This window comes from Zeugodacus cucurbitae, chromosome 6, assembly GCF_028554725.1.
Source record: "Zeugodacus cucurbitae isolate PBARC_wt_2022May chromosome 6, idZeuCucr1.2, whole genome shotgun sequence".
Classification (NCBI taxonomy): Eukaryota; Metazoa; Arthropoda; class Insecta; order Diptera; family Tephritidae; genus Zeugodacus; species Zeugodacus cucurbitae.
Genome location: NC_071671.1, coordinates 11,913,279 through 11,939,837, shown reverse-complemented (window position 1 = coordinate 11,939,837; position 26,559 = coordinate 11,913,279). Strand labels below are relative to the sequence as shown.

Below are 26,559 nucleotides of genomic sequence, written 5' to 3'. Positions count from 1 at the left end.
AAAGTGTTTTGACAAGAGAAATATGTTCTCTCACCAAAACACTTTCTTGACGTACTGTTTATAGAAATACCCAATTTGTTCATATATATATGTATGTAAATAAAATTTAAACTTGATTTCGCTCAATATTATTAATTGTAAAGGCTTTTTCTTTTTTATTTATTGTTTTTTATTGATATCCATAGTTCCAATTAAACATCGTAATAAACTTACAAATATGTTCGTGTATTTAGAGAATTGTGGAAATTAAATTTGTAATAAAAGTATCATTCTAGTTGTGGTTTACAATCAAATTTCATTATAGTTGTGGAAGGAAACATTCCTCACTCCATACATACTGATCTTAGCTTTAATATATATACATATAAAAGCATATTTTTACAACATTTCTGCTTTCAATATAGAGGATATAAACCTGACAGCCGAATGTACAAAGGTGTTTATTCAATATAGTACACCATTGGGGTGTTTAAAAACAAAGTATTTATATATTGCATTCTATAAGTTTAATATTATTTTCTCACATTCCTTTTTAGCACACATACTTGTCGCAATATGCCAATATTTTTTTTATTATTTACGACAGAAGACGGTCGACACATTTTTTTATATTCATATCTTTATACTGTGTGGTACGTTAAGTACTGCATCCCTAAGACAATGATATTTGATACATTAACTTAATTAATTACCGATAAGCGAAATAATAATTAATTTCGAGAACTATGATGAACTGCATAAACATTAGTAAATTGAAAATTCCTCCATCTTTAATTTTTAATATAATACGGGATTTTCTATGTTAAATAATAAATTTATTACACCGTCGTGTTCTCTTATTACATGCAAGTTAGGAAATTTAGTGCGTTATCATAAAAAATAATTTTGTTATTTAATAATCATCATCTTATATTGCGGCAAATTTTAGAAAACACACTTTTCATTGAAAATACATATCTTTAATTTTCGAATGAAGTATATAAAGAAATATTAAATATATTTTCATTATTTAGAAAATATAATTATTCAACATATTTCTGCTTTTGATGTCTACTTAAAACGAAAACATACCGTTGTCGGCATTTACGATTGCGAAATATTGAACAAGTTGAACAAGGCAAGTTGAGTTTTGACGACATATCATGCAGGTGTTACAGTTGACCAACCCGCAAATTACCGTCCGCTCACTGCCACACATTTCCGATATTTAAATTGCTGAATTGCTGGTTTAGGCCATGTGTATTGGTGGACGTTGCACCGGCGCCAGCTGTTGGTGCTGTTTGAAACGCGCTTGACATTTGCATATTCCCCAATGGTAGACTCATGTTCATCGGTGCTTGCTGCATTATTCCCGTCGTAGTTGCACCCATTGCACCCATGCTCATCATAGACATTCCACTCAGTAAGTTCTGATTCGTGTGCATAAGATTTAGATTGCTAACTGGCTGTCCATTATTCGGCATCATATTTCCAAGACTCGACATATGTTGTTGTGTGTACACGCCAGTACTAGTGGTGCCCGGAAATTGTGCACCGAAACCGCCAGTTGCGCCAGCGCCTCCCAAATGCATGCCAGGTGTGGTGAATGCTGTAGGGGCCGTCATAACGGGTGCATTATACATGCTGGTCGAATTGGGCGGTGTCATGAACTGATGTTGCTGGGGATGTGGTGCACCGCCACCGCCTATGTAACCGGGTGCCAAACCACCTGAATAGGCGCCAGTTGCAGCAAACATCGGTTGCGGTTGGGCAAAAGGCATTTGACCGCTGTGCGGATTGTGGGAGCTAACGGTGCTGGTTGGTGCCGTACCGTATAACGCTAATATACTATCTTTAGTCAGCTTCCCTGACTTATCCTTTTCGCCACCACTTAGTGAACCCTGATTGAAGAAATCTTCCTCATCCTTTGCAAGCGAGTTTTGTGCGGCGCTTTGTCCATTTGCTTCCGCCGCCTTTATTTGATCTGCTTGCGGCGCTATTGATGGTGTTGCACTAAGAAAACCAGTGAAGCTATCGTTTTGCAAGTCTTGTGCTGTGCTATTACTCATACCACTCTGTACTGGTTTTGTAGGTGAGGAAAGACCGAGTAAATCGCTGCTCTGATTGCCTTCGCCAACTGTGGGATTTACTGTAATACGCTGAGTTTTTGGACTACAACCACTACCAACTTGTCCGGCCTTGGGTTTTGGCAATGGTGCTGGCAGTGGCGTCGATTTGGATACAGACGTTGAGGATGTACTGCTCTTCTTATCACCTCCGGCACCGATGGCACTCATCACACTCAATCCCATTGAACTGCAAGCTTGCGCTGCTTTTTTCTTACGTTTCTGTCGCTCTAATTCTTCATCGATTTCCTTCGCCCAGTCTACTTTAGGCGGTGATGGTGGCACCCATTCACGTGCTAAATATTTTTTATGCTCATATTTAGCGCGTATGAAAGACTCCAACGCTGTATCGGTCTGAGGGCGGCGAAAACCATCTGGCAGCTGTGCTTCATACACGGCACGCGCACGCGAGTTGCCCATCTGTTGCAATGAAATCACCTGCTCTGGTGTCCAAGTGTCTAAGTTAACCGACTTAACACGTGATATGTGTACGCCAAGATTACGATGTATACCTGCACAGCGTATGCAGAGGAATACGCCCAGATTCCATGATGCCCACCGTGGACCTAAAAACATAGCAATTGTTAATGAGTAAATGTTTTTTAGCAATATCGTAAATGTGTATTCACATATCATAAAACGTAAACACAACAAGTTGCTTATCAGTTTAACACTGCTTAGCAACAACAAACTGTCTGCGTGGTTAGTGCATTGATTTTTTATTCATTAAAGTTGCAAGAGATGCTTTATCGAATTGCTACTCTATGCTCTCGCGCTCATATTCCCTTGTGATCTTCACTTTTATTGAACAAATAGCTATTTATACTGTGACTCATAACTGAAGTAACTAAGTAAAGCAATTTTGACAAAAATGTTAATTGCGAGGAAAGAACAAAGGATCTGTATTTTAAAGGTTTCGTATAGAAAAATTAAAACAACTGTACAGAATACTAATAACAGCATTAAATTCAATTTTTTTTTTAATATAATTTATAAATAAATTTTTCATGTTATATTGATTTTTAGCAATTTTTACCCAATATAACGGAATGTTTGGTATAGGATTGAGAAGTTAGGGACTGAAGTTAAACACTTTTAATGCATTTGTTTTTTCGAAACCATTACTGATAAGAAATATATAACTTAAAAAAAATATATTCAATTTACTATCATACGACACGTAACCCTACAACGTTGAGCCAACATCGATAGGAATATCAGTGACAGCGGTATTAAGAAATATAAGTGGTTCGCTTGCTGCAATAATGTAATATATTTTTTTGTTTTTTTTTTTCTTCAAGTATTGAATTATTCAATTTCAATTTGAAATAGATCTAAATTTGGTCGTCACGTATCTTGTGAATAATTTTATATTCATTAAAAAAATGGTCCCTCATTGCATTGCTGCCAATTAAGTCAGTAAAGTGAATAGTAAAAAAAAAACACAATTGTGTGACAACATTACCGATACTAATGTTTCAATTACACCCTACACCGGGTTGAAAAATTAAGGATTGGCATTTTTTAATGCTTACTGTAGATTTGGTGGATTCGCGTGTTGGTAGCCCACTATGAAGTTAATTGAAATTTCTGCACGTAAACTATCTACCTTTTTTATATAAACACCTCATACCTTTTGCATCGCAATCAACGCAATATTTATTGTCCTCATCGCGTAGCATCTGAGTCAGCAGAGTTTGGCATTTTTCCTGTATTAATTTGGTCCTTTCATTTTCTTTGCGGCTCGTAGTTGAACTCATTTTTCCTCTTCACTATGTTGAACACACACTTGTAAAGATCTTGTTTTTTTTTTAAACGATCAATATGACCACTTGTACTACACTTTTCACTTTAATTTGCACTATTCAAATTGCTGCATTTGTTTATATCTAAGCAAATAATTCAATAAAATAACAATTTTGAGTATATTTCGAAAACGCTGCAATTGAAATAACTTCTGTGGCAATCAAAAAATAAAAAATATTCTTCTATGACATTACCGAAAGAAAAACGTCGAATGACGGCGAAAATGAGCGAAAAGTTGATTGTCAAGGCAAAATCATAGACGTCAATCGAGTGAAAAACAGTCTATGTTTTATTCACAATGCATAAAGCAATTAATCATAGATAAATTAGCTAAATTTAAAATTAGTTACGAGCAATACAAAATTTTAAATAATCGCAAATCAAACACTGCTAAATTAAAATTAATTTATATTTATTTTATTGTTTAACCCACTTTCATCATCTATTCTCTGATTCGCCTCCTCCGAAATGTTAGTGGAACTATTGTGGTTGTGAATGCAGACTTTTTCCGAAAATAGTTTTGTAAAAAACTCTTCTTATTAGAAAATCCTTAGACCGTTTTCACACGGGCAATTTTTGTCGCGGCAATTCTTAGTTTTATGGGAGAGGGGGCGACCAAGGGAAGCTAGAGAGAGAGAAATTCTCTTCTCTTCGTCGCCCCCTCTCCTATAAAACTAAGAATTGCCGCGACAAAAATTGCCCGTGTGAAAACGGTCTTAGCAGGGTAAATATTTTGTACTATCCCAGTTATGTTTCTCAAAATTTTCGTTCATAAAAGGCTTTTGTGAATATTTTCTTCTACATCCAATTGTGACCTAATTTTTTCGTGAAGAAGCAGAAAACAAATTCAGTTTTGAATAATCAACGGAACATTAAATAAATTAATTATATTGGCGAAATATTTTACATCTAAAACCGATAAAAAGTCTTATTATGTCGGTTGAACAACAGGTGCTATGTACCCAATTAATAAAATGTCGAGAAACCATATATAGAGGTTCCAGCGATATGAAAAACCGCATAGAATGGTTAAATGTAAAATTTTATCGAATTTGATTTAGTTGGTTATTTTAATTACTATTTTCTGCAGAATTTCTGCGGTGATTTTTATTTATTTGCCAACCACCTGCACAAATATATCACTAACGAATTGAAAGACGAAGATCATGAAGGAAATGAAAATATGGATAACATTTTGCTTTGCTTGGCTCAAGTATGCTTGTGTACAAAATATCTGGAACGAATTATACGTGCGGAGGATACTGCTAGAGTTGCATTATCAGTATGTGTTAAATTTGTTATTAATTTAAATTTTTATTTACAATTATATACTTTCAGTGTTCACGGAAACATTTTATTGACCGCATAATGTTGTGTTTCGATAAATTGGAAAAATGTTTCAATAATTTAACAATTTCTGCCGAGAAGAAATTACCAACACAGGGAATGTCAGGCTGTGGATTTATGACCTTATTAGACATGGCAATGGATCATATAAAAGAGTATAGTACTTATCAAGAAGAAATTAAAACTGATACTCATGAATTAGACCAACTTGAAGATGTAAGTTTTTATTTATTAAAAAAATATTGTGTACAATTTGAAATCAAATAGTTTCCAATATAACATTAGGCACTAGCATCCAGTAAAGAAGTTTACCAAGCCGTCCGTTTAATGATCAGTCATGCACTTGCGCTAGCTAATGTAGCGCTGTTTGAAGATAAAACCGCTATCAGCGCATTATGTCAAAAGGTAAAACGTAAATATTTTAATGAAAACTTTATGACTGTTAGTGTTTTATTTCTTTAGGTCTTGCGCGAGAGTACCGCATTTCAACAGGAATGTCAAAACAACTTGCAGCAAATTAAAAGTAATAATTGGCATCGCAGAATAAAGGCTATTGCGTTGGGATGCTCATTAACACAATTGCATCAGTACATCGATGGAACTGTTTTGCGTTTGATATTTCGTTTTTTCGCAGATTTTGAAAAATTTTCGTTAGATAAGCTACGCGCCAAGATGCGTCAAAACGGCACAAATGATACCGAGTTGGATGAATTCATAGCGGATTTTGATGTAAATTTGGATAGACTGTCTCAAATAGGACTCTTTGCTGCCAGTGACGTCTTAAGGCCCAAATGTAATATTTTTTCTTTTGTATTACTGAGTTTACTTATATTATACACTTGAACTTGCAGTAAAGACGTTGGTGCGCAGTTGTATGGCATCGCTGGAAGCGCTTGATTCATGCATAATACCCTCATTGCAAGCACATAACGGCACAGATATGCATACTGAAATTCTAGAACAACATTTCTATGAGGAAATAAATAAGTTCAAAACGGTTTTATATGAAATTGTCGATGCGCTGCCGCTCACCAGGTGCTTTTACGAATTGTTCAGCACTTGTCTCGCTGAAACAGAAAAACAATTTAATAAGTCGAAGTTGGACGATTTGGTGCAAATGGGTGAATTTCTTTTGCAATATTTCCAGTATACCACAAATAAAAAAGTCCTCCACCATGCACATAAATTGAAAAACAACGCACTTGAACTGTTTCAAAAATTGAAATTAATGTTAAACGAATGTCGTGCTATCCTCGTATGTGCCGATCAAGTGGAACAAATGCGTATAATAAAACGTTTTAAAATATTGCGTGCTATTTTGCGGCGATTCGTTGATGCGCTAGAGCAAACCGAAAATGTGTCGGGCAAAAAAGTTGAAGCAGATCGGACAGTCATGCAAAACGTTGCTACCGATATAAAATCAATTGACTTGAATGCCTCGCAGTATATGCTAGAATGTATAGAACCGAGCGTTTGCAGTATTTTATATCGCGATGAAACCGAATTATTTACACCACGTAGGCGTGCTGTAAGCGACTCCATGCGTGGTAATTACTCTAAATGCCCAATACCACAAAATGATAAGCGCGCATCGCATGTAAGATTACACGATGATTGGCAGAGTCAATTCAGGCAGAGTCGCAGCAGTAGTGCTGGCAGCAGTATGCGTAGGAGTGGGTACATTATTAATAAACGTTTACTTTAAAAAATAATTTCTTTATATGTTTACTGTTTGCAGAGGAAAGTTTGCGTACTGTGATGTTTAAGCGCCAAAAATCCGCAGAGACACAGAAAGCTTGTAATTTTTATTTGCAAAACTCGGCCAGTTTACAAATTTCGGGTAAGTTGTTTTGCATTACAACGGAAATTATAAGTTATTTAGTATAATTTTTTTCTATAGAAATATTAGATCAATTGACGGAGATATCCGGTAACACACCGTGCGCCACACAAGCACGTTTACTGAACACCTCGATCATTGAATAAACAATTTCTCCGCTCCTAATTATCTCACAGTAACAATTTTGAATGTTATGAACGAAAATGTTCCAATCGTTGGTGTTTTTACGGTCTGTATGCAATATTCTGAATTCTATCGATAGCTGATTCGCTTATTATTGTAGTGTCAAGTATTATTTTTATGCTCTGTATTCGTTAATATTTCGTTTATCGACGCGTTTATATTATTTAAACATCTATTATTGTTCAGTTTCTTTCTCGTTAACATTTTCAACAATATTTGTATTTATATTGTATTGTGATCTCTTTTAACTTTGCTTTTTTAACATTTATACAACTCTCTTGTGTTTTTATACTAATAAGCTCTACAAATTGTACACGCCTATGCATTAATTCTTATTATTTGGTACAATGTCAGATTATATTTTGTACATTCGTTAAACATTTATTCCAAATGTAATGCATTTATAGCAAATAAAACGTGTTTTCAAATAACTGTGAATATACCGAAAGCTGCATAGTAGAAATTGAAGTGAATTCCATAGTGACATATTTACATGGTAACAGTTTGCAATGAAACTGACGTTGCATTTTTAAATCGATTTATGTGTATAAATTTATATTTTATTAAGAAAAATACTTTATAAATAATACAGTGGAATGTAAAAACTAAGCAGTACGTTCATACAGCTATGAACGTAGTACATGACTAGAGTGAATAACTTGTCAGCGAGCATAACTTGTTAAAATTATTAATTTCAAAGCACTTATATTTTCCGTTTGGACAACTTAACGGTCTGCAGCTTCTCCGTTTGACTTTTGCGTGCAGGTTGTAGCTCATAGAGCGCTAAACCGAATTCGTTAACGAACAACGACAATTGTGCACTCACATAACTGTAACTTAGCTTGGAATGTGCCGTCGTTTTAAAATCATTTCTAAAATTTAGGCGTGGCAGCGCCTCTGTCGATATATGTGGATAGAAGATACGTTTTAGTTGTGTACGCATATTGGAGCTAGCGCCACTTGTTTGCAATTCTGCGAGCATGTTGTCACTTAATGAGGCGGGCAACGCTAAATAGAGACGATATTTCTGCTGTTTGCTCACATATTTATTTTCGCAATATGACTGTATGAGCTTTATTTTAGCCACCAGCTGTGGCATGCTGAGGCTACCATATTCATAGATGTAGAAATCTTTGTGTCGACGAAAACGTCGTCCAGTTTCACGGTGCAAATGCAACACTTGTGTGCTGGGCATATTCATAAAAGTCAATGGTACATTGTAGATGTGCGAGGTTATGAGATGTATATGCTCCGCGGGCGCTTTACTTTGCATGACCGTCTCCAAATGCTGCGTGAGTGGAAAGATACCAGCTTGATGGATGAAGCCAAAGAATATTGCCAGCGCAATGTTGCACATGTACCAGGTTTTCAGTAATGGTCGCGCAGATGCCTGCGTACAAAGCAGCATATTGTAAATTTTACGCATTAACGGATGTTCCTCCTTAAAAGGGTAGTTGGGGCAAAGCCCATGATATAGTTTGGGCGCGTGTAACAGTACGATAGGAAAGAGTAGTGGCAGAAGAAAACGTGGTTCCTGATGGTTGATGAGTGATAGAAAGAAGAGTGGCACAAATATAGCACTTGTCATCAAGCTGATAATGCTCTGCGCACGCGGCAAGCCCTGGTATTCGGCACGTAGAAAGCGTGTCAAGAGATATGCAAATGATACCACAGTCACTACACCGAGCACGTTGTACAGTAATGGTATATTAACCAAGAGGTGTAAATACTTCGGATGTATACCATGTTCAGCGGTCTTTTTCGCATCCAAATTGTATTTAATGAAGTTCCAAGGTGTGCTGACGAAGTTGTTAATGCTCAATTGCAACATTTGCAGTTCACCAACCGTTAGGTATTTGTAATAAAATGAATCACAAATTATGAAGAATACAAGTGCGGGTAGCGCACTTAAGCAGAACAGCAGCATGCGAAAATTGAAGTCACGAAAAGTTATCGTTTTCGTACCCATACCGCGTAGCAGCCAATAAAATACCATTGGTGCGCCATAAACTATAAATGTTGGCCTGTTGAAGACACCTACCACACAAATGCTGGCCACTAGTAGTGTATGCGAGTAGTTGTGTGCTGGTAGCGATTTACACAGACGCCACATTCGTACACGTTCGCTTATAGATTTCGCCTTGTCGTAACGTTCCTCAAGCATTTCCTTCTTGTAAATAATAGTATTTGTTTTTATCATACATTCGGCGACAAGCGCTAGCAGCAGTGAGCACAAAGCTAATTCTATGGTGTTTGAAAACGTACGGGTTCCGAAAATTAACATAACCCAAGAACTGCCAAGCGCTAGTAGACGTATTTCATAGTTTAGGCTGAATAAACGACATATGCGATACATACTCCAATCGTTGATAAAAGACAACGCACACATTATTAAGCGTGGGAAAACTAAGTATGTGTAACTTTGTAACAATTCTATGTCCAGATAGCGACGCGTGTACAATGCGAAAAACTCCAGAAAACTCCAGGGCACTCGCAGCAGTACGAATTGCAATGTTATACTACGTAACGGCATTGTATTGTTAAATTCCCAAGTGCGTACATGTTCCAATTGGAAATGATCACCTAATAAAAAAAAATATGTTTGCATTTTTTGTTATTAGTTTAAATATTCTATTAACTTACCAGTCATCACTTCCACGGATTGGAAAAACTCATCAGGATGTACATAGCCCTTTTGTGGTATGAAGACCAGTACAACTCGAAGCACCAGAAAAAATAGATACGTATACCAATTTTCATCGGTATTGCGATGTCGAAGCCACAGTTGATTGATGTAACGCTTTAATTTCATATTTAATAAATAATAATAATTTTACTATACCAAGTAGTATGGTAATAGCAGCATTTGTTTTGGACCACGATAGTAACAAAAGGGTGTCGAAACAGCTGTGCGAAATCAACCCCTAAATGCCATTGTTTATGATCAATTCACAATAGCTTAGGGAAATTGCTAATTGTTTGAACATAAGGCAAATAATTTATAGTTGGAATTTTTGAAAAAACCTGAATATAATTTATTATAATTTTTTTAAACGCCATATCGCAAGAAAAACATTTTTATCAGATAAAAAACTATCGAATGCCTTCACCAACTATTAAAATGACAAGCTGTTTCGTATTATCGAAAAGAAATGGAAACCCTGCACTGAATTTGACATACGCAAGGAACTGTTTAGCTGTCTCTCTTTGGCACATTATTCGGAGCTATAAATTTTGTTTTGTCGAAATTTGCATATTTCCCTTCCTTTCTGGGAGCAAAACAAAATGCCAAATACATAAAAGGTGAAGCAAGTGAAGTTAGCGAGAATTGCTGTCAAAGGCAAACGTTTCTAGGGTGTGTATCATCTTGATTTCTATTCCTTTTAGATTTCTTCAGCAAAAGTAAATTCAAAATATACTCAATAAGGAGCTGGTAAATTACTAATTTAGCTATTTTCCGTACTGTTACTAATATAAAATTTGTGTTGTGAAATAAATAAAATGGGTGTATAAGGTCGTTACTTGAGTAATGAAAAAATTGATGTACATGTATACATAAGTGTGTCTGGATTCTATGGAAGTGATCATGGATTAATCATTAAAATAATAAAGAAATAAAACTCGAAATACATAAATTATAATACATTTCGTAAACCCATTTGTTGGTCGAACAATTGATTTTAAACATAATTTTTTGCGTATTTGGAAATGCCACCCCACCTAGGGTTTGGTTGGCTGCACCCTTTTCTGAGGGATATTGCTGAAAAATGAATGATTAATCGATTGAGAGGAAGAAATAAAATTTACGGACATTTTGTTTTGCATCATGATTTTTTTTTTGTTTATTTTATACAATTTCCCTCATTAAAAATTAAATCCATTTTAATTTGAACTTGCTAGATTAAATAGAAAATTTCAAATATATAAATGAAAATATTCAGCTCATCGTAAAAACAAAAAAGTAGTTCAAGCGAGATTTGTTCCAAAATATTGTTACTCATAATTCTGAAAAATGTTAATCATGCATTTTGAGACACCTCATGCACCCATTTTATATTAGTGGTTATTTGTGTAGTTATGTATATGTGTAAACAGAAGTGATTATATTATTATATACGAGTAAAAGTACTTATGTATCATATGTACTTATATGTTTTTTGAGGAAAAGTGCTTTTTAATGTTGTATATAAACATTATTACAATAATATAACATTTCCAACTCATTGTTTTCCGAATTAATTTCTTGAAAAATGACAAATTCATAAAATACCGACTTTAAAGTTATTTTGAAGGTCTCGAAAAGTTGCATATAACTTTGGAATGTACTACATATGTACATTGTGTATATGTAATCACAAAAAATTAAACGTAACTAACTCAAAAATTTGCAAAACAGCATGTTATTTACGGACTGCCTGCAAAGTACATATATGTATTCGAAATTAATCTAATATGAACTTCTATCCATATTAATATTTAATTGGTTAACGGAAACTTAAAATATTTTAGAATCCATAACCACTACGTATAAGAACTAGTAATCTTTATCTATTTATCTTTAAATTTTCTTAAAATTCTATACTAAACAACATACAAACTAATTTATATGTACATATATAGTAAATGTATTTGAGCTATAAACCTACATCTATCATACCTTTACATATTTCTAACTATCCTTTGATAAAAACATCTTCCTCGTTAACAAGCTGCCTGAATAATGTTAATTAAATGTGTCTACTAAAAACAACGTTAATCCAATTGAAAACTGTTTATTTCATTCATTGTGCAACTACAAATGTATTTTGCATTTTTTTTCTCTTTTGGACATATTTGCAGCAGCTTTTCAAGAAAACCTAACCAATCTCCACATCAAAATATTATAAAAAAAAAATAATAATTAGAATTCATATTATTACCAGCACCTTTAATATTCCAAAACACATACATCTAAAACGCACTATTTACATTTGCAAAACGTAAAAATCAACAATACTTATACCTAAAACCCCACAAACAAATTTGCAAATTCTTTACAACGACATATATTGTGCAAATTTTCAACCATAGGCCTATCCGAGACAGCCGTTATGGACGTAATGTCATCCTCACTGCAACAGCAACGTATAGTCGTCGAGCAATTGCGGCGCGAAGCGTCCATCGTGCGCCAACCGGTCACTGAGTCTTGCGCTCAGATGATCAAATATATCACGGAGCACGAACAGGAGGATTATCTTTTGACTGGTTTCTCCAGTCAAAAAGTCAATCCCTTCCGTGAGAAATCATCATGCACCGTGCTATAAACAACTACTAACAACAGCAGTCACCATCCAAAGTTAGAAAACGAGTTGCCGGTATTGACATTGGGGAGTATAAATGGAGAGGGAGTTTGGTGTGAGGCTTTGGCGAAATGTAGTCAACAATTTTCTACGAATTTGAATTTGGAGTATTGCAGTAAATTAGTTTCTGTATCGTGGGTAAGCGTGTGAGAGTGTGCATTGCATTTTGAATGGAGGAAGCGGTTAAGCAGTGCGAGCAGAAAATGTAAATTTGGCGATGAGTGCGGCAATGATCGCATACAATTTGAATTCGAAAAATATCTTGAGTACTATGGGACAATTAAGTACACATATTAAAGCATAATAATTGCAACAAGTAAACACATTTACAGTTGTCTACTCATACACATACGCATTTGATGATGAATTATATACAAAACTATTCAACGTATGAAACACATCCAAACATATTATATACACAAATATATATTTATCTACAATTTGTAAACCAAAAAATTTAATACGATTATAGACCGAGAGAAGTTGCGTGGCAAAAAGTAATCTATGACTAGCAATTTAAAGACCACCACTAAACAGAACCACCACAAAAGTTCTTAGAAAGTATGTAATAGTTCACATAGATTCCCGAAAACCATGTTATTTTGTATAAAACACACCTACACACACTCTCGCATTTACACGATACAGACTTATAAAAAAAAATAAGTGCCATTTGCGCACATTACAAAAATAAAAAATAATAATTCTTAATATTTCTGTGTAAACTAATTTATAAATACATAACTATACCTATATATTCTATATACTGAACGAAAATATAACAAATAAATAAAGTAAACTTACATATTGGCAAAATAACTACCAACAAACATTTTTTTTTTTTTCAAACACTAAAATTCAATTTGTATCATTGTCGTTGAGGCAATTATTTTAGTAAAACCTTAAAACCGATTTAAATACTATTAGGATGATGGGCTCACACATATCTATGTACTAAATGTGAGTGGTTGCAGGCGAAAGTTGGAAATAGAACGAGTGAGAGATGTGCGATACTCAAACTGAAGTTGAAAAGCAAAGCAAATACATATTTTATTACAAATAAAAAAATAGAAAAAATAGTACTTATACCACGGAGGCACTTAGCAACAAGTAGTATATATACATATAAACGAAGTGGAAAATATATATTAATACTTAAATTATTGTTAAAGCGCTCTTTGTGGTTGCGCACGTAAAAATCAAAGCAATTTACTAACGATACATATAAACGGTTAATAAAAACGTTGAATATTCAAATAAAACGCGGATATCCAAGCAGTTAAAACAGTTTACGAAAGGCAAATTAATTAATTACAGCCTATGTATTCGTACTATGCACGCGATTTATATAAAAAAAAAAAAACAAGCATAATCACATGCTACATATATAACATTTATGATGATTACACGAAATTAGTATATTAGCGGACATTTGATTGTATTATTATCAAAATATTTATCAAGCTTAACCGTTAGTTAATATTTTATTCAAACTTACTAAAGTTCAGTAAATTATCAAAAAACACAAACTATATTTAACATTTTATTAAATAAATAATTAACCAAATATTAAGTAAACATTACACGATAAACAATATATGTGCAATACGAACGACAGCATACATATATGGCGTATTTGAAGCGGATTTCTTGAACAAATTTAGAAGCTTAAAGGCTTTTGTTATTAATTGGACTTAAAAAAGAAATGGTTGCACTGCAACAATAAGAATAGGGCGAGATTTACGCGAACAAAATTAGCAAACAAGTAATTATATCAGAGAATATTGTTTAAATGTTTTTTTTTTTTTAACAATAACAAAGACGAACACAATTAAATTAAATGTTTAAAACATGTTACAAATCGTGGTGATATAAGGTGGGTATTGCAGGAAGAATACAAACAAAAACGGTATGGTACGCAAGCACGTATGGTTTAACGTATTTATGATCAACGTATGATTTATTTAATCTACTATGTTACTTTGACATATTTTTCCACATTTTTAAGGTCAACAAAATATGCATTAAATAAATATACTTTATGATATTAACAATTAAATAAGTAGGCGATAAATCAAAAACTTGTGATAATTTTAAAAAGCAATGCAACATTAAGTTAACAAATTAAAAATGGTATATATATTTTTATAAAAATATGTGTTGTGTACATGTTAGTTTGTGTATGTGTTAAGTGTTTCCTTTAAATTGTTGCCAAAGTTGCAAATACCTCTTCCGCAAATATGTATAACGTAAATTCGTAAGTAAAAAAAGTTTGTGTAATTAAAATCGGCTTATACGATTTAGGTAAAAATCTTAATCTTCACACTTCCATTATTTAAAAGCATTTGCATGTGGTTGGTAGAAAGGTATAGTCATTTGAATCTAGTTAGAAGAAATTTCTTCGAAAGCAACGAATAGGTTATTGTTAAACTAACTGTAGTTAGACAAACAGTTAGTCGGTGGCAAAAAATCAAATGCTAAAGTAACGTGATAAAATTTAAAGTTTTTTATATTCTTACTTCTTTTTTAATTTCGTTTATATTTATTTTAATGCGTATACTTAATTTCACTACAATAAATTCGTAAAATTTGTTTATTTTCTGAAAAATAGTAAATGCACTTGAGCAGTTAGTAAAAAATGCAACAATTCAAATATATAAATCAAGTGCAGCTGTAAAAGCAACAACGTTAGCGACATTTGTCAAACTGCAGTGACATTTGTTGCTATAGAATGTAAATGAAAGGAAATCCGCTCAAACGTCATTAGCGTCGTACGTTTTATTGCAAAGTTAACTATATAAATATATCTACATGAAAATTAAATTTAAAAAATTATTAAAGTAGTAACAACATCCTGATGCGTAAAATAATAAGTAACAAATACAGTTATATTTCTATTATTAAGTATTAATTCGTAAGGAGACAAAGGATTTAATTAATAATATGATATAGGGCAACATATAAATGTATGACCTACCAATTAATACATATATTATAACAAGGTGATACATACATATATCTAAAGAACAACTTGTTGAAAAACGTATAAAAAAAAACAAATATTTCAATTTAATTATAAAAACAAAACCTGATGCGCAAAATTTATAATAGAGAAAGTACCACCAAAAACATATTAATAATAATTTATTTAAATTTCAACGATATTGTGCCCATACCGTAGCACTACATAATAAAATAATTATTGCAATTGACATAGGTCTGCACATATATATATAAATATATGTATATATATTGAAGCTTATGCATGTATTCTTAGAATTGTATTTATTATGCAAAGAGATTTATATTTCAGCTTCTTTAAGAGATTGCATACATTCTAACTTCAAGATGTTTTTTCAGGAAAGACAAAAATCAAATATACAAATTATTAATGCAATATTTATTCGAACAACAAATTAAATAAGAAAACACTTTCTTGTATTTACTTAATATTGTATCGTTGAAAATGGTGGAATTCGTAACATAACTGAATGAATTTCCAATAGCAACAGAAACAACACCACATTCACACAAAAAATATCAATGAATATTCGTTTGCTTGGATTCAAATAAAATTTAGATGTGTTACCTAGAGGAACCCATAAAAAATTGTATTTATTACTTCAACGTGGAAGGGTGGATTTATCTCATGGTTTCATCAACTGCCATTAAAATTTGAAATTTTATACATTTACATTCTGCACAACTCGTTTTAAAGTTGAAAAAAACAACCTTGGGCCGGAACACAAGTTCAGGAAGCGTCCATATAATTTGTACATGGCCTCAGCAGAAACATGGCGCTGAAACTCCACTACTCCTGTTATTAGAATGTGTAGCACTTTACAGGAGCAGGAGCAGCATACTGGTTTTTAGTAATCCAACATTTGGAATTTATGAGAGTGCTGGGACGAACCGAGCCGATGTAGACATAAGCACAATTGACCATGGGTGACAGTGCATATCTCAATAATTATTCTATTCTATTTTTTACAGAATTCAACACATTATTAATTATTTAAAAAAGTGAACAATTTTTTTATTTTCCGTGAGTTTATTTGACTGTAGCAAAAGCTTTTGCGAACTTTATTGCCAGTTCTACAAAGCTCTGTGCACAGAACGCTTTTGTTATTTATAATACATTGAAGAAAAGAATATTGTTAACTAAACATTTTATTTTGGCTGACCAATTTGCGAAATATCGTATTATTTTGTTCGTAAAATGATATACGTTATGTCAAAAATTTGTAAGTAGCAGATAACTTAGTAAATTACTTTTTTTTTTTAATGAGAAATGGTAATACATAGGAAGTTAATGCAAATATCATCCAACGCCACTTTAACCGTTAACAGTCTAGCTTTCATCATCACTGCCGGCATTCTGTCGTGGCTTTGGTCCTCCCGCACGTTTTGCCATTATGATTTGGTCAACCTTCAGAATTGTAGTGGCTGCACCCACGGCGTATTTGAGTCCCCAATATTTCGCTTGGAACAAATCATAGATTTGCTTTGTGGTCACATCAACTGTATCAGCTTTCTCGGTTTCAATGTTGAAACCAGTAGTTTGACCGGTTTCTTTTTTGTGAGCCAAGTACAAAGCGTTTACAACATCAGTACCGTTCACACCGCTGTTTTCAGCCAACGCTTTGGGGAATACCTCCAAAGCGGTGGCAAATTTACGCACAGCATATTGTTCGAGACCGGGTAATGTGTCAGCATAGACAGCCAATTGTGAAGCCAACTCAATTTCAGTCGCACCTGCACCAGGTAGATAACGGCCATCACGTGTCAGACACTTGAAGTTGTTTACACCATCATCTACAGCGCGCTCAATGTCATCCATGAAATTATCAGTGGCGCCACGGATGACAACGGTTGAAATACGTGCATCTTTACCAGTGTTCCTAAAAATATTTAATAGAAATATTTATGTCTTTTTTTCTAGGATTTTAGTGTCTTCTTTGCTTTTACCTGAACACTACAACGGTTGTACCACCAAGCTCCTCAACGCACACTTTGTCGCAGTAACCCAACTCTTCATTAGTTGGTGTGGTGATGCGTGGCAACACCGTGGCATTTACTGTACGGCTAAGACGACGGAGATCAAATTTGGAGTTCAAACGCACGGCCATGAGTTTGTATTTATTGAGGAAATGCAATGCCATATCACCCACTTTGCCTCCACAAACTACGACTTTAATGCCAGCATCGGCTAAAGCTTTAATTTGTCCCTCCAACAGATTTTCTTCACCAGCTGAAAAGTTCATTAACTCATCGGCAGATTTGATCAACACAGTTCCTTTGGTTTCAGTCTGTATGATATCAATGGGGCACGAGAATACAGCTACCTTAGTCTTCTCAGCCGATGTGACATCACCTTCAACAAAATGTTTGAAAACCATGCCGTGCACAACTTCTGATTTGCCCAAACCACTGCCCAAAATTTTACAAACACGTATATTATCCACGTTGAATGTGCCTTGATCGGGCAATATGGCTACACATGCTTTTGCCACCAATTCGGTAAGGAATTCTTCCTGTCCGTATTGTTTCGACATAATTGCTGCTTTAATGCACTCGGTGACTTTGTTGACATCACGGAAATCTTCGATTTCGTGGCATACAAGTTTAGGCAGTATTTCCAATGCCTTCTCTAAAGCTTTCTCATAACCATCGGCAATTTCAGATGTGGTGATGCCTAAACGTAACAATTCCTCGGCAGCCTCGAGCAATGCTCCCGCAAAGATAACAACAAAATTAGTACCATCACCAACCTCGGCATCCTGCATTTGGCTTCCCATAACCATAAGTTTTGCAGCTGGATGTTCCACATCCAATTCCTGCATAATGGTACCAGCATCACTTGTTACAAATTGCTTGTCAATGTGATTTATAATCATTTTGTTCATGCCATTGGGACCATAAGCAGAGCGCATTGTCTGTGCAAATTCTTTGCAGGCGGTGATATTACGGTAGACGGCCTCCTCCAGACCACTATACATCTATAAAAGAAAATGCAAATCATAATCACAAAAACTATAAAAAAAAAAAATATTCTGATTTTATATTAATTTATGGATCACACGCTTTGGTGACTAATGTGTATAGGCGCAGCCAGCTGTGTTTAAAAAGCCGCACGCTGTTTCTTTTTTAATTTTATTCATTTGGAAAAGCAAAATTCTGAATAAATTCCGCTCTGTGTTGGCATATTTCACTCACCCGTGCGCCATCCTTTAGCATTTGCGCTACTCCTGGAGCTTTTGGTACAGATAAAGCCATTTTTGTTCACAGATTTTTTGGTAACACAATGCTCAGATATAAACGGAATGAAAGAAATTGCCGATTTTAACCTCACACACGCCTCAAATGACGGATGACTACAAATTAACTATTCAAAATAGATACACTGACTATTGTGAATAAAAGCAAGAAGATTCTCGATGGACCGCTGCAAACCGCTTAATTTAATAACCATATAACAACATATACGAAAAAAGGTAAATAAAAATGTTATATAATTTATTTATTTATATATTAGTTGTAACATTCATTAAGGATTTATTATGGAAAGTAGTTGTAGGGGTTGCATAAAACATAAATAACATAATAAAATATGGAATTTATTTGTTTTCATGGAAAATATTAACATTAATACAGCGCCATCTTCCTTAGAGTAGCAAAGTATTGTAGTTATTGATTTTCAGAAACTTCTTATCAGTTCTCTCAATATGCAGGCACAACAAAACCAGCATTCGAGGACTTCACATTCCTTCAAAACTTTATGCCAGTGAGTTAACAAGAAAGTGATTAAGAGAGTAAAATTATCTAAAATTTACACTTAATTTTATAGATAAAATGCGAAACTAGTGCCAAATAGAACATATCAAGCTGAATACTGTAGCATACCCCACGGCTGACAACCTCCCCAACCCGAATCCTACATTTTTGTTGCATCCTGCTGAAAAAATTCAACTCTCAACTGCACATACATATTCACGCAAATTTTTATCCAGCTTTCATACGTACGTGTATCAACCAAAAGTGGTTTCCACTTCCACACAAATTCCTTCAATTTACGTCCATTAACAGCGTCAGCAACATAGGGCTCGCCGAGACTGCCGTACTGGACATTATGGCTGCTAATCTACAACAGCAGCGCATCATTAACGAACAGCTGCGACGCGAGGTAAATGTACCGCGCATACAGGTGTCACAGGCCTGCCAGCTGATGATGAAATACATGCTGGAACATGAGAGTGAGGATTGCCTACTGAATGGGTTCACTAGTCAAAAAGTGAATCCATTTCGCGAAAAGAATTCTTGTAGTATTTTGTAAGTACACAATTTTGTTTTGAGCTTTTGGCAAACCAAATCATGGTACGAATATTGCTACTTTTCTGTTATTTGTCTAAGTATATTTCACAAAAAAACTTCTTCCTACTGTGCTAACTATAAAAATCATTTATTTTTTTTTCAATTATATACATTATTATAATTATAACGATTAATATTTCAAAAACATGCTACAAGTGCCACCATGGCCATCAAACTCTAGTCAAGTGAAAACAAAAGTATCATAACAAACCTCAATTAACTAGGAGCTGTCTAAGTAGTATGAGTAGAAGCGATAAATCGCAATCAAATAAATGTTTATATTATATACAAATGCACTAAAAACATAAATAAAAACACTAAAAACAAAATCAAAACTGTGGAACCAAAAAAGTATTACATATTTGAAAATAACGGCATTTACCATATATGAGCACAAAAATAGTAAAATATGCAATAAATATTACGTAGAGAAATATATCTAATAAAACTTTATAATAAAATTATAAAAACAACAAAAAAATTAGTCTGACAAATATAAAAATAAAATAGTACAATTAAAATAATATACATACAAACTTCCTATGAATAAATATTCATAATCAATTATTTAATGTATTTTTTTACTTCGGGGGGCCTTTGGAAGGTGTGCACTCCTAGTCAAGTACTATTGTTACTCAAAACTTTAAACGCGTTTTTCTCGGAACCGTGTTTTCAAAGTCGGTTGTCAAATTTTCTTGAAAAATACTCAACCGATCTTGATGAACTTTTGAACAGGTGTTCGAGATACAATTTACTCGTGCATGAACAAAGGATTTTATTTTTTTTTTTTTTCAATTATAACAAATAAATAAAATGTCAAGCAAATTTGACCGAAATTTTTATTTATTTTTTTGGAAAAATTCCAATTTTCACTTTTTTTGTCTTTCCTTCGTTCAAGCACGAGATTGTGGTCTTACCTAAAACATTTATTTTTGGTTTTTTCATTTTGGATGATCCTAACAGGAGTTAGGCTGTCAACGCGGAAGCACCTTTTTTCGAGGGGTTACCGGAAATGACGTCGCAATGGAGGAGTTTTACTTTTTTTTTTTGAAAATTTCAGAAATTATTCTTTAAATATGTATCTATAAGACAGAAAAAAGTTTGAATTAAATAAATAATTTTTTACATGAAAAAAAAAAATATTGAAAATATCCCATTTTTTACGCGACAAAATCCATCTAACCCCTTAAGTCGCCTTCGCATGCTAGAGGCTAAACTGGAGGAACTTCATTCTACAGGCGATCCCCCAAGAGCGCTAATTCTGCGCTAGGGCTGTACTCGTCCTTCTCCTCGACGAGTAGTTTATCCAGGCCAAAGACGGACTCATCTACAGACGAGCAGTCCCCAATACTGGCCAGTTCCGATAGAACATGGTCTACTTCCATGGTCGTTTGACCATACGCACTTGCAGGTTGTGGGCCATCCGCATTGGCATCCGAAGAGAGGTTCCTTAGAGGCACTCTCTCAAACCTATAGCTTATGACCCTCTTGGACTCGTTGAGAGGACAGAGAGACTCCGCATTTTGCAGAATCATCGCTTGCCGATAAGGTTCCTCGGTTTTCTCAACCCGTACTACCTTCTAATCGTGCGTTGTCAGCGAGTGATTACAGTACCTGATGATCTCCTCGATTTCCCACGAGGAGGAGGGTTCGACAGCAAGCCAGATACGAGCACTAGTGCATAGCGGCAGATCTGCCTTGTCCACAGCCTCTAGCTTAGCTCTCTTCTTAGTAGTAGAAGTTTTAACTGGTAATTGTGTCATCGGGATCTACGCTGTTAGTTTGAAATCTCAGCGGATGCTAACTGTAGAAGCTGTCTAGAAGAGGATGAGATGGAATCAACTCATCACTTTCTTCTGTAATAACCCGTCTTTGCGAGATCAATACAAAGAATTCGGACATAAAAGTGAAAAATCTCTGCAGATTTGTGGTGAGTTCAGGGCGCTGCGTGGAGTCTCAATATCAATAATCAAGTGGCTAATGCTGGCTTCACAACGGACTGTAATTCATAGTCTAAGCCAAACAACATAACCTAACCTAATGCGACAGACTCCTTGAAATTTGAACAGAGTACTAGACGAACCTTACAAATCATTAACACATACACAGCTTACAATAACATTTTGTACAAAAATTCGATTGTTTGTCATAATTAAATGAGTCCGCAAAATCTCTTCCAATCAAGACTAACACAAAGCAATGAACTATTTAACCCTTGTGCGCGCCAGTACATAGTACATACAAAATCATCAACTCAGCCACATGCCTTCACCCCAACATACAAAAACGTGACTCTGTCAAAGGTGACAACAAAAAGTCAGTGTGACACCATTCTGCAAATTCATAAACACACACAGACAAATATATATATATATATATGCTCATATATGGATGTTTGTACTCTTAAGAGTTCATGTGTGCTGAGGGTGTTGAAAGCATTGAAAATGCCAGCATTAAAGCTGTATCACAACAAACAAAAAAAAAAATACAAATAATATAATGAAAACCAACGGTATATAAACCAAAACAACTGAATGTGCATAGCTTACGGTAACGCCTGCATTGAAAAGTGCAAACATTCATTCAGTGCATTGGCAGCTACCTGGTTCATTGACCCAATCAGCGAGCTGCCGAGGGGTGTTTGATTTCTATCAGCGGGCGCTTGCAACGAACGTATGCGAATACCGACACTTTGTGGCAGGGTGTTAGAAAGACTAAGGTGCGGCTGGGTGGTGAATTGAGAGGGTTAAGGTGTGGTAGAATTATGTTAGGGATCGCTGCCCTCAAGCTGAGTCAAAATTTCAGTTGTTCTATGTTAGTTAACAGCTGAAGAGAACACAATGCGTTGGGTTGTTGCAGGTGGGTGGTGGATAGGCGCAGGGATGAGTATATAACTTCTGGAAATATGCTCTATCGTGTACATACATATTTGCATAGAGAGACAAAGGAGTGATTTTTAATAGTGCAGTAGAGCTAAAGCACACTTTTAACAGAGAATAATGCCCGAAAAATATTGCAAAAATATACAAAAAATTGTTTGCACTGAATCAGCGTTAGTTAGATGTTCGCGCTCCTCATCCCACACGTTACGACCGTTGATATCTCCCAACAAATTCCTCACAATATGCTATAGAAATATAAAATAAAAAAATTATAATTCGATCGAAAATAGAAAATATGACTATCCGACGTCTGCGGTATATCCCATAGTAAATGACCCCTCAGTGAGAAATAAATCAAATTAAGTTAAATGGAATTCAAAATGGATAACTACAAAATTCGAATCGTGGGCCTATTAAATTTGAAATTTTTTTCAAATAACTGCCAAAAATCCAATTTTTGGTATATTTATTTAATAATACTCCAGTCCGTGCATTTAAGCTTACAGATTAAAATGCCACTAAGTTTTTTATTTTAGTTAAAATTTTTGACTAATCTCAAGGCAATAGGAACGGATTACAAAAGTACTTTCTTCCTACATGTACATTCCTGTATGTATCAATATTACTTTCCTCAGTTATTCTGATTTTTCAATCGGTAGCACAAGTGTCGCACAAAATTATATAATATTAATAAGAAAACTTAAGGTCATTAGGTCATTATCGTTAGCGTCAAGCTATTTCCTTATCAGACTCTTGTGGGTGCCAGAACATAGCGGAATCGCTGGAAACTGCAGAGCGGATGAGCGTGCAAGAAGTGGCACCCGTTGTCCTGTTTCACAATGCTGGGAACGAGTCGGGGCTCCGTTGTCCTCTTGTGCTCTAGTACTGCGCGGTTGCCAGATTCTTTTGTCCCAAAGTGGAGCACAAGGAGTCGGCGGAGCTGCGTCCACTTGCCGCTCATCGGACCTTGTATACATGCAATGATGCTGGGCATTCGGCCGTACGCAAACTGCCATAGCTTTATGGAGGAAGGTGGAAACACCTAGTCATTTCCTGCTGCACTGTCCAGCGTTCGCAGGACTGAGGTTGGAACATCTCGGCAGCCATACTTTAGGCGAACCATGGGAACTTGACGGATTTGACATTAGCCGTATCATTTGTGATAGGCTTAAAGCGCTTCGGCAATACGTAAAGGTCTTCTTTGCGATCCATGACTAGGAGTCTTCTGGCATCACAACGGTCTGACATTTCTAGCTGTCCAAGTGGTATCCATCGCGAAACCTGTCGCGAAGGTCAGTATTTTTTACATAACCTAACCTAAGAAACGAGAATAATCGAAATCAATCTCTAGTTTTACTTAACCCATTTAAGGAATAATTAATTAACACTCATCTCCAGCACTCCTCATACGAGTACTTAGTGTGCGACGTTTGTCTCTTACCCAATTTGAAAAGGCAATCACTAAATGTCAAAGTGTTGAACTTTAGGTACGGAGTTAAGTACAAATCCAGAAATGACAAAATATGAGTTCATATTATAGGTGCGTAAATTGATATATGGCAACCCTAAACTTGTACTAAGAAACTGTGAATACAATGTTAGCCATTGCTTAACATTTAAAAGAGAAGAATAACGAGAATGCACTTAGCAGTTAAAATGCACTTAAAGCAAATACAGAATTTCGATAACAGCCGCGAAAGAGTACAGTTAAGGCGATGACGTTAAGTCGAAAATGCATAAGAGTGCAAATGCAGCTGGACGTGGTGCAGAAGTGAGTGAACTATATTCTTTTTGACTTCTGGAAACGTCAATTGCAGCGATTGTGGCCATGCGTGACGTCATCAGGCAGGCGTAGAATTATTACTTGGCAAATCTACATATATGATTTATGTACATGCACGAGTGCTGTGCTTGTAGTATGGCAATACGCATTGTATTAGCATGAAAAATGCATTATTGGCACATGTCCTAGTTATGCGTGAATGAAGCAGCGCAGCAATTAAATGGTGCTAGATTACGGAGGAATATGCCACAATACGTGTTTAAATGTAATTAAATATTTCGCACTAAATAAATAATTACATATTTATATACATATATTTACATATGAACACATGCAATCAACATGCATTGAAATCATGCAGGCCATACTAGTACTGCCATGCAAATCGCCCGAAAGTATGCAACACAACACGTCAATGCACGTTCGCACGCTGTGCCCTTCTATGAGGCTATGGCCCAGCATAATTTGACCTAGATTTATGCGTGCTGACACGAACGTGTGCTATACGCAAGCATGTATGCGTGTACGAGCGGCCAAACACATACATACATATATATGTGTATATGGGTGCGTTGGGTGCTCTGTGTTTACTAGTCGCGCATCGCCTGAGAGCGGTTGTTTCATTTATTTAACCTTTCACAAGCATTCACCATACACCTTCACATCGTACCCCGTGTTGTTGTTGTTGTACAAGTGGCGTTACCGCACAATTAATGCCAGTGTGTTGAACGGCATGCAACAGCGCAGCAATGCCAACGTCATGGTGTAGTGACTTAGCGCTGCATCGTGTCATGTTTTGTTAATTCGTTTCACCGTTATTTGTTTGTATATCATTTTTGCATGGCACAGTATTTCATCAGTTGCGTTTTCGCTGCGAAAAGGCGGCCAAGGTGCTGTGTGCCTCAAATAGGCTTGCATTCATTGCTGTGTGGCGCGCTTTTAGGCGGGCAAGCCACACTCGTTGTTGCTATTCAATAGCTTCACCCCCAGATTATTTTGTGCCTTTTATTTTCTAATTTTACTAAGCCAGTTGCTTGTGTTGGCTGCAGTGGTCACTAATTCTTTGCCATTCTTTGGATGAATTTGTGGCGTAACTTAAGTAATTTAAGTGGCTTTAAGTTAATGAACTCGACCTTGTGTTTTATCTCAAACAATAACTTGGGTGGCGAAAATCTCGGACGAAAGTGAGATGTGGTGATTACTTGAGTCGTATTTTGAAGCCGCTGCATAACTGATCCTGAGTGCCATCATAATGCTAACGAGAAGATTTGTAAACATGTTTTCTAAAACTTTTTCGAAGTTATTATCGTTAAGCGAGGTTAATGGGCGGTAGGATCCAAGCTATCTGTGACCCATACTACGCTTTATATGCCTTAAATACTTGCGTTGTATCGATTCCGTAAATTAGTGGAACCTTGAGGTCCTCAGTTCGTTCGGAAAAAGTCCTAACCTTAATTCTGGTCACTCTTAAGTGCTATCACTGCATAAAGTATGTTAATAAGTAAGTCCAGTAAGGTTAGTTCCACGCGTATATTGATTGGATGAATGTGGAACTTCTGTTATTATCACATTTTTTAAATAATATATGTGGTTATATATAAATAATATATGTGTATTTATAGTAGACCCCATTGTAGTGAATCTTGAAAAATCTTGTTTTTTTTTTTTTAATCTGTTTGATCGTAGATTTAGGATATGGAACTATTGAGAGTATTTCTACAAGAAAGAGTTTCTAATCTCGACGGGAATCGAACGCTCATTGTGGGAAAAGCACGACCACATATAGTTAATAAACCGCAAACAAAGGGTGATCCATTTCGAGGTTCTCTACTTTTTTAAAGAAAAAAACACTGAAAATTCGAATTTAATGGGGAATGCTTATTATCATTCGAAAGAACATTCT

At 35.1% G+C, this 26,559-nt stretch overlaps 6 protein-coding genes across 14 annotated transcripts; 3 read left to right on the top strand and 3 right to left on the bottom strand.

Annotated features, from left to right (window-relative positions):
• Window positions 1-275: 275 nt before the first annotated feature.
• Window positions 276-4,131, bottom strand: LOC105216924 (stromal membrane-associated protein 1). Its single transcript, XM_011191679.3, has 2 exons — window positions 3,739-4,131; window positions 276-2,671 (listed from the first exon to the last, which is right to left on the bottom strand). The coding sequence occupies exons 1-2, from the start codon at window positions 3,863-3,865 to the stop codon at window positions 1,185-1,187; spliced, it is 1,614 nt and encodes a 537-aa protein (XP_011189981.1). The 5' UTR covers window positions 3,866-4,131; the 3' UTR covers window positions 276-1,184.
• A 594-nt stretch (window positions 4,132-4,725) lies between these two features.
• On the top strand, window positions 4,726-7,396 carry LOC105216925 (serendipity locus protein alpha). 2 transcript variants are annotated; one of them, XR_003752695.2, is made up of 8 exons: window positions 4,726-4,946; window positions 5,002-5,193; window positions 5,250-5,474; window positions 5,544-5,663; window positions 5,721-6,051; window positions 6,110-6,935; window positions 6,997-7,098; window positions 7,159-7,396. XR_003752695.2 is itself a non-coding variant. In XM_011191680.3 (8 exons), the coding sequence occupies exons 1-8, from the start codon at window positions 4,845-4,847 to the stop codon at window positions 7,242-7,244; spliced, it is 1,980 nt and encodes a 659-aa protein (XP_011189982.2). In that variant the 5' UTR covers window positions 4,727-4,844; the 3' UTR covers window positions 7,245-7,396. The 2 variants fall into 2 exon arrangements, 1 of the variants encoding a protein (XP_011189982.2); XM_011191680.3 differs by having other exon boundaries at window positions 4,727-4,946; window positions 6,110-6,931.
• A 423-nt stretch (window positions 7,397-7,819) lies between these two features.
• On the bottom strand, window positions 7,820-10,353 carry LOC105216926 (GPI mannosyltransferase 4). The gene is made up of 2 exons (XM_011191681.3): window positions 9,925-10,353; window positions 7,820-9,864 (listed from the first exon to the last, which is right to left on the bottom strand). The coding sequence occupies exons 1-2, from the start codon at window positions 10,091-10,093 to the stop codon at window positions 7,985-7,987; spliced, it is 2,049 nt and encodes a 682-aa protein (XP_011189983.2). The 5' UTR covers window positions 10,094-10,353; the 3' UTR covers window positions 7,820-7,984.
• A 141-nt stretch (window positions 10,354-10,494) lies between these two features.
• LOC105216927 (guanine nucleotide-binding protein subunit gamma-1) lies at window positions 10,495-13,043 on the top strand. Of its 8 annotated transcripts, none has more exons than XM_011191689.3 (2): window positions 10,495-10,636; window positions 12,352-13,043. In XM_011191689.3, exon 2 carries the CDS (start codon window positions 12,372-12,374, stop codon window positions 12,582-12,584), a length of 213 nt encoding a protein of 70 aa, XP_011189991.1. In that variant the 5' UTR covers window positions 10,495-10,636; window positions 12,352-12,371; the 3' UTR covers window positions 12,585-13,043. The 8 variants fall into 8 exon arrangements, with proteins under 8 accessions (XP_011189991.1, XP_011189985.1, XP_011189988.1 ...); XM_011191683.3 differs by having other exon boundaries at window positions 10,496-10,636; window positions 12,121-13,043; XM_011191686.3 differs by having other exon boundaries at window positions 10,557-10,683.
• A 3,608-nt stretch (window positions 13,044-16,651) lies between these two features.
• LOC105216928 (T-complex protein 1 subunit theta) lies at window positions 16,652-19,006 on the bottom strand. Its single transcript, XM_011191690.3, has 3 exons — window positions 18,837-19,006; window positions 17,589-18,619; window positions 16,652-17,521 (listed from the first exon to the last, which is right to left on the bottom strand). Exons 1-3 carry the CDS (start codon window positions 18,894-18,896, stop codon window positions 16,972-16,974), a joined length of 1,641 nt encoding a protein of 546 aa, XP_011189992.2. The 5' UTR covers window positions 18,897-19,006; the 3' UTR covers window positions 16,652-16,971.
• On the top strand, window positions 18,976-20,522 carry LOC105216929 (guanine nucleotide-binding protein subunit gamma-1). Its single transcript, XM_054232779.1, has 4 exons — window positions 18,976-19,114; window positions 19,352-19,404; window positions 19,468-19,639; window positions 19,707-20,522. The coding sequence occupies exon 4, from the start codon at window positions 19,750-19,752 to the stop codon at window positions 19,951-19,953; it is 204 nt and encodes a 67-aa protein (XP_054088754.1). The 5' UTR covers window positions 18,976-19,114; window positions 19,352-19,404; window positions 19,468-19,639; window positions 19,707-19,749; the 3' UTR covers window positions 19,954-20,522.
• Window positions 20,523-26,559: the final 6,037 nt, after the last annotated feature.

What these genes read in the sequence shown, in the direction of transcription:
- LOC105216924 (XM_011191679.3), bottom strand. Translation starts at nt 3,865, where the DNA reads ATGAGTTCAACTACGAGCCGCAAAGAAAATGAAAGGACCAAATTAATA. An exon ending in CGTTGATTGCGATGCAAAAG is followed by an intron (nt 2,672 to 3,738) that starts GTATGAGGTGTT and finishes CTATGTTTTTAG; the next exon opens with GTCCACGGTGGGCATCATGG.
- LOC105216925 (XM_011191680.3), top strand. Translation starts at nt 4,845, where the DNA reads ATGTCGGTTGAACAACAGGTGCTATGTACCCAATTAATAAAATGTCGA. An exon ending in CTGCTAGAGTTGCATTATCA is followed by an intron (nt 5,194 to 5,249) that starts GTATGTGTTAAA and finishes ATATACTTTCAG; the next exon opens with TGTTCACGGAAACATTTTAT. An exon ending in TGACGTCTTAAGGCCCAAAT is followed by an intron (nt 6,052 to 6,109) that starts GTAATATTTTTT and finishes TTGAACTTGCAG; the next exon opens with TAAAGACGTTGGTGCGCAGT.
- LOC105216926 (XM_011191681.3), bottom strand. Translation starts at nt 10,093, where the DNA reads ATGAAATTAAAGCGTTACATCAATCAACTGTGGCTTCGACATCGCAAT. An exon ending in ATCCGTGGAAGTGATGACTG is followed by an intron (nt 9,865 to 9,924) that starts GTAAGTTAATAG and finishes TTTTTTTATTAG; the next exon opens with GTGATCATTTCCAATTGGAA.
- LOC105216927 (XM_011191689.3), top strand. Translation starts at nt 12,372, where the DNA reads ATGGACGTAATGTCATCCTCACTGCAACAGCAACGTATAGTCGTCGAG.
- LOC105216928 (XM_011191690.3), bottom strand. Translation starts at nt 18,896, where the DNA reads ATGGCTTTATCTGTACCAAAAGCTCCAGGAGTAGCGCAAATGCTAAAG. An exon ending in TGCTAAAGGATGGCGCACGG is followed by an intron (nt 18,620 to 18,836) that starts GTGAGTGAAATA and finishes TTTCTTTTATAG; the next exon opens with ATGTATAGTGGTCTGGAGGA. An exon ending in ACAACCGTTGTAGTGTTCAG is followed by an intron (nt 17,522 to 17,588) that starts GTAAAAGCAAAG and finishes AAATATTTTTAG; the next exon opens with GAACACTGGTAAAGATGCAC.
- LOC105216929 (XM_054232779.1), top strand. Translation starts at nt 19,750, where the DNA reads ATGGCTGCTAATCTACAACAGCAGCGCATCATTAACGAACAGCTGCGA.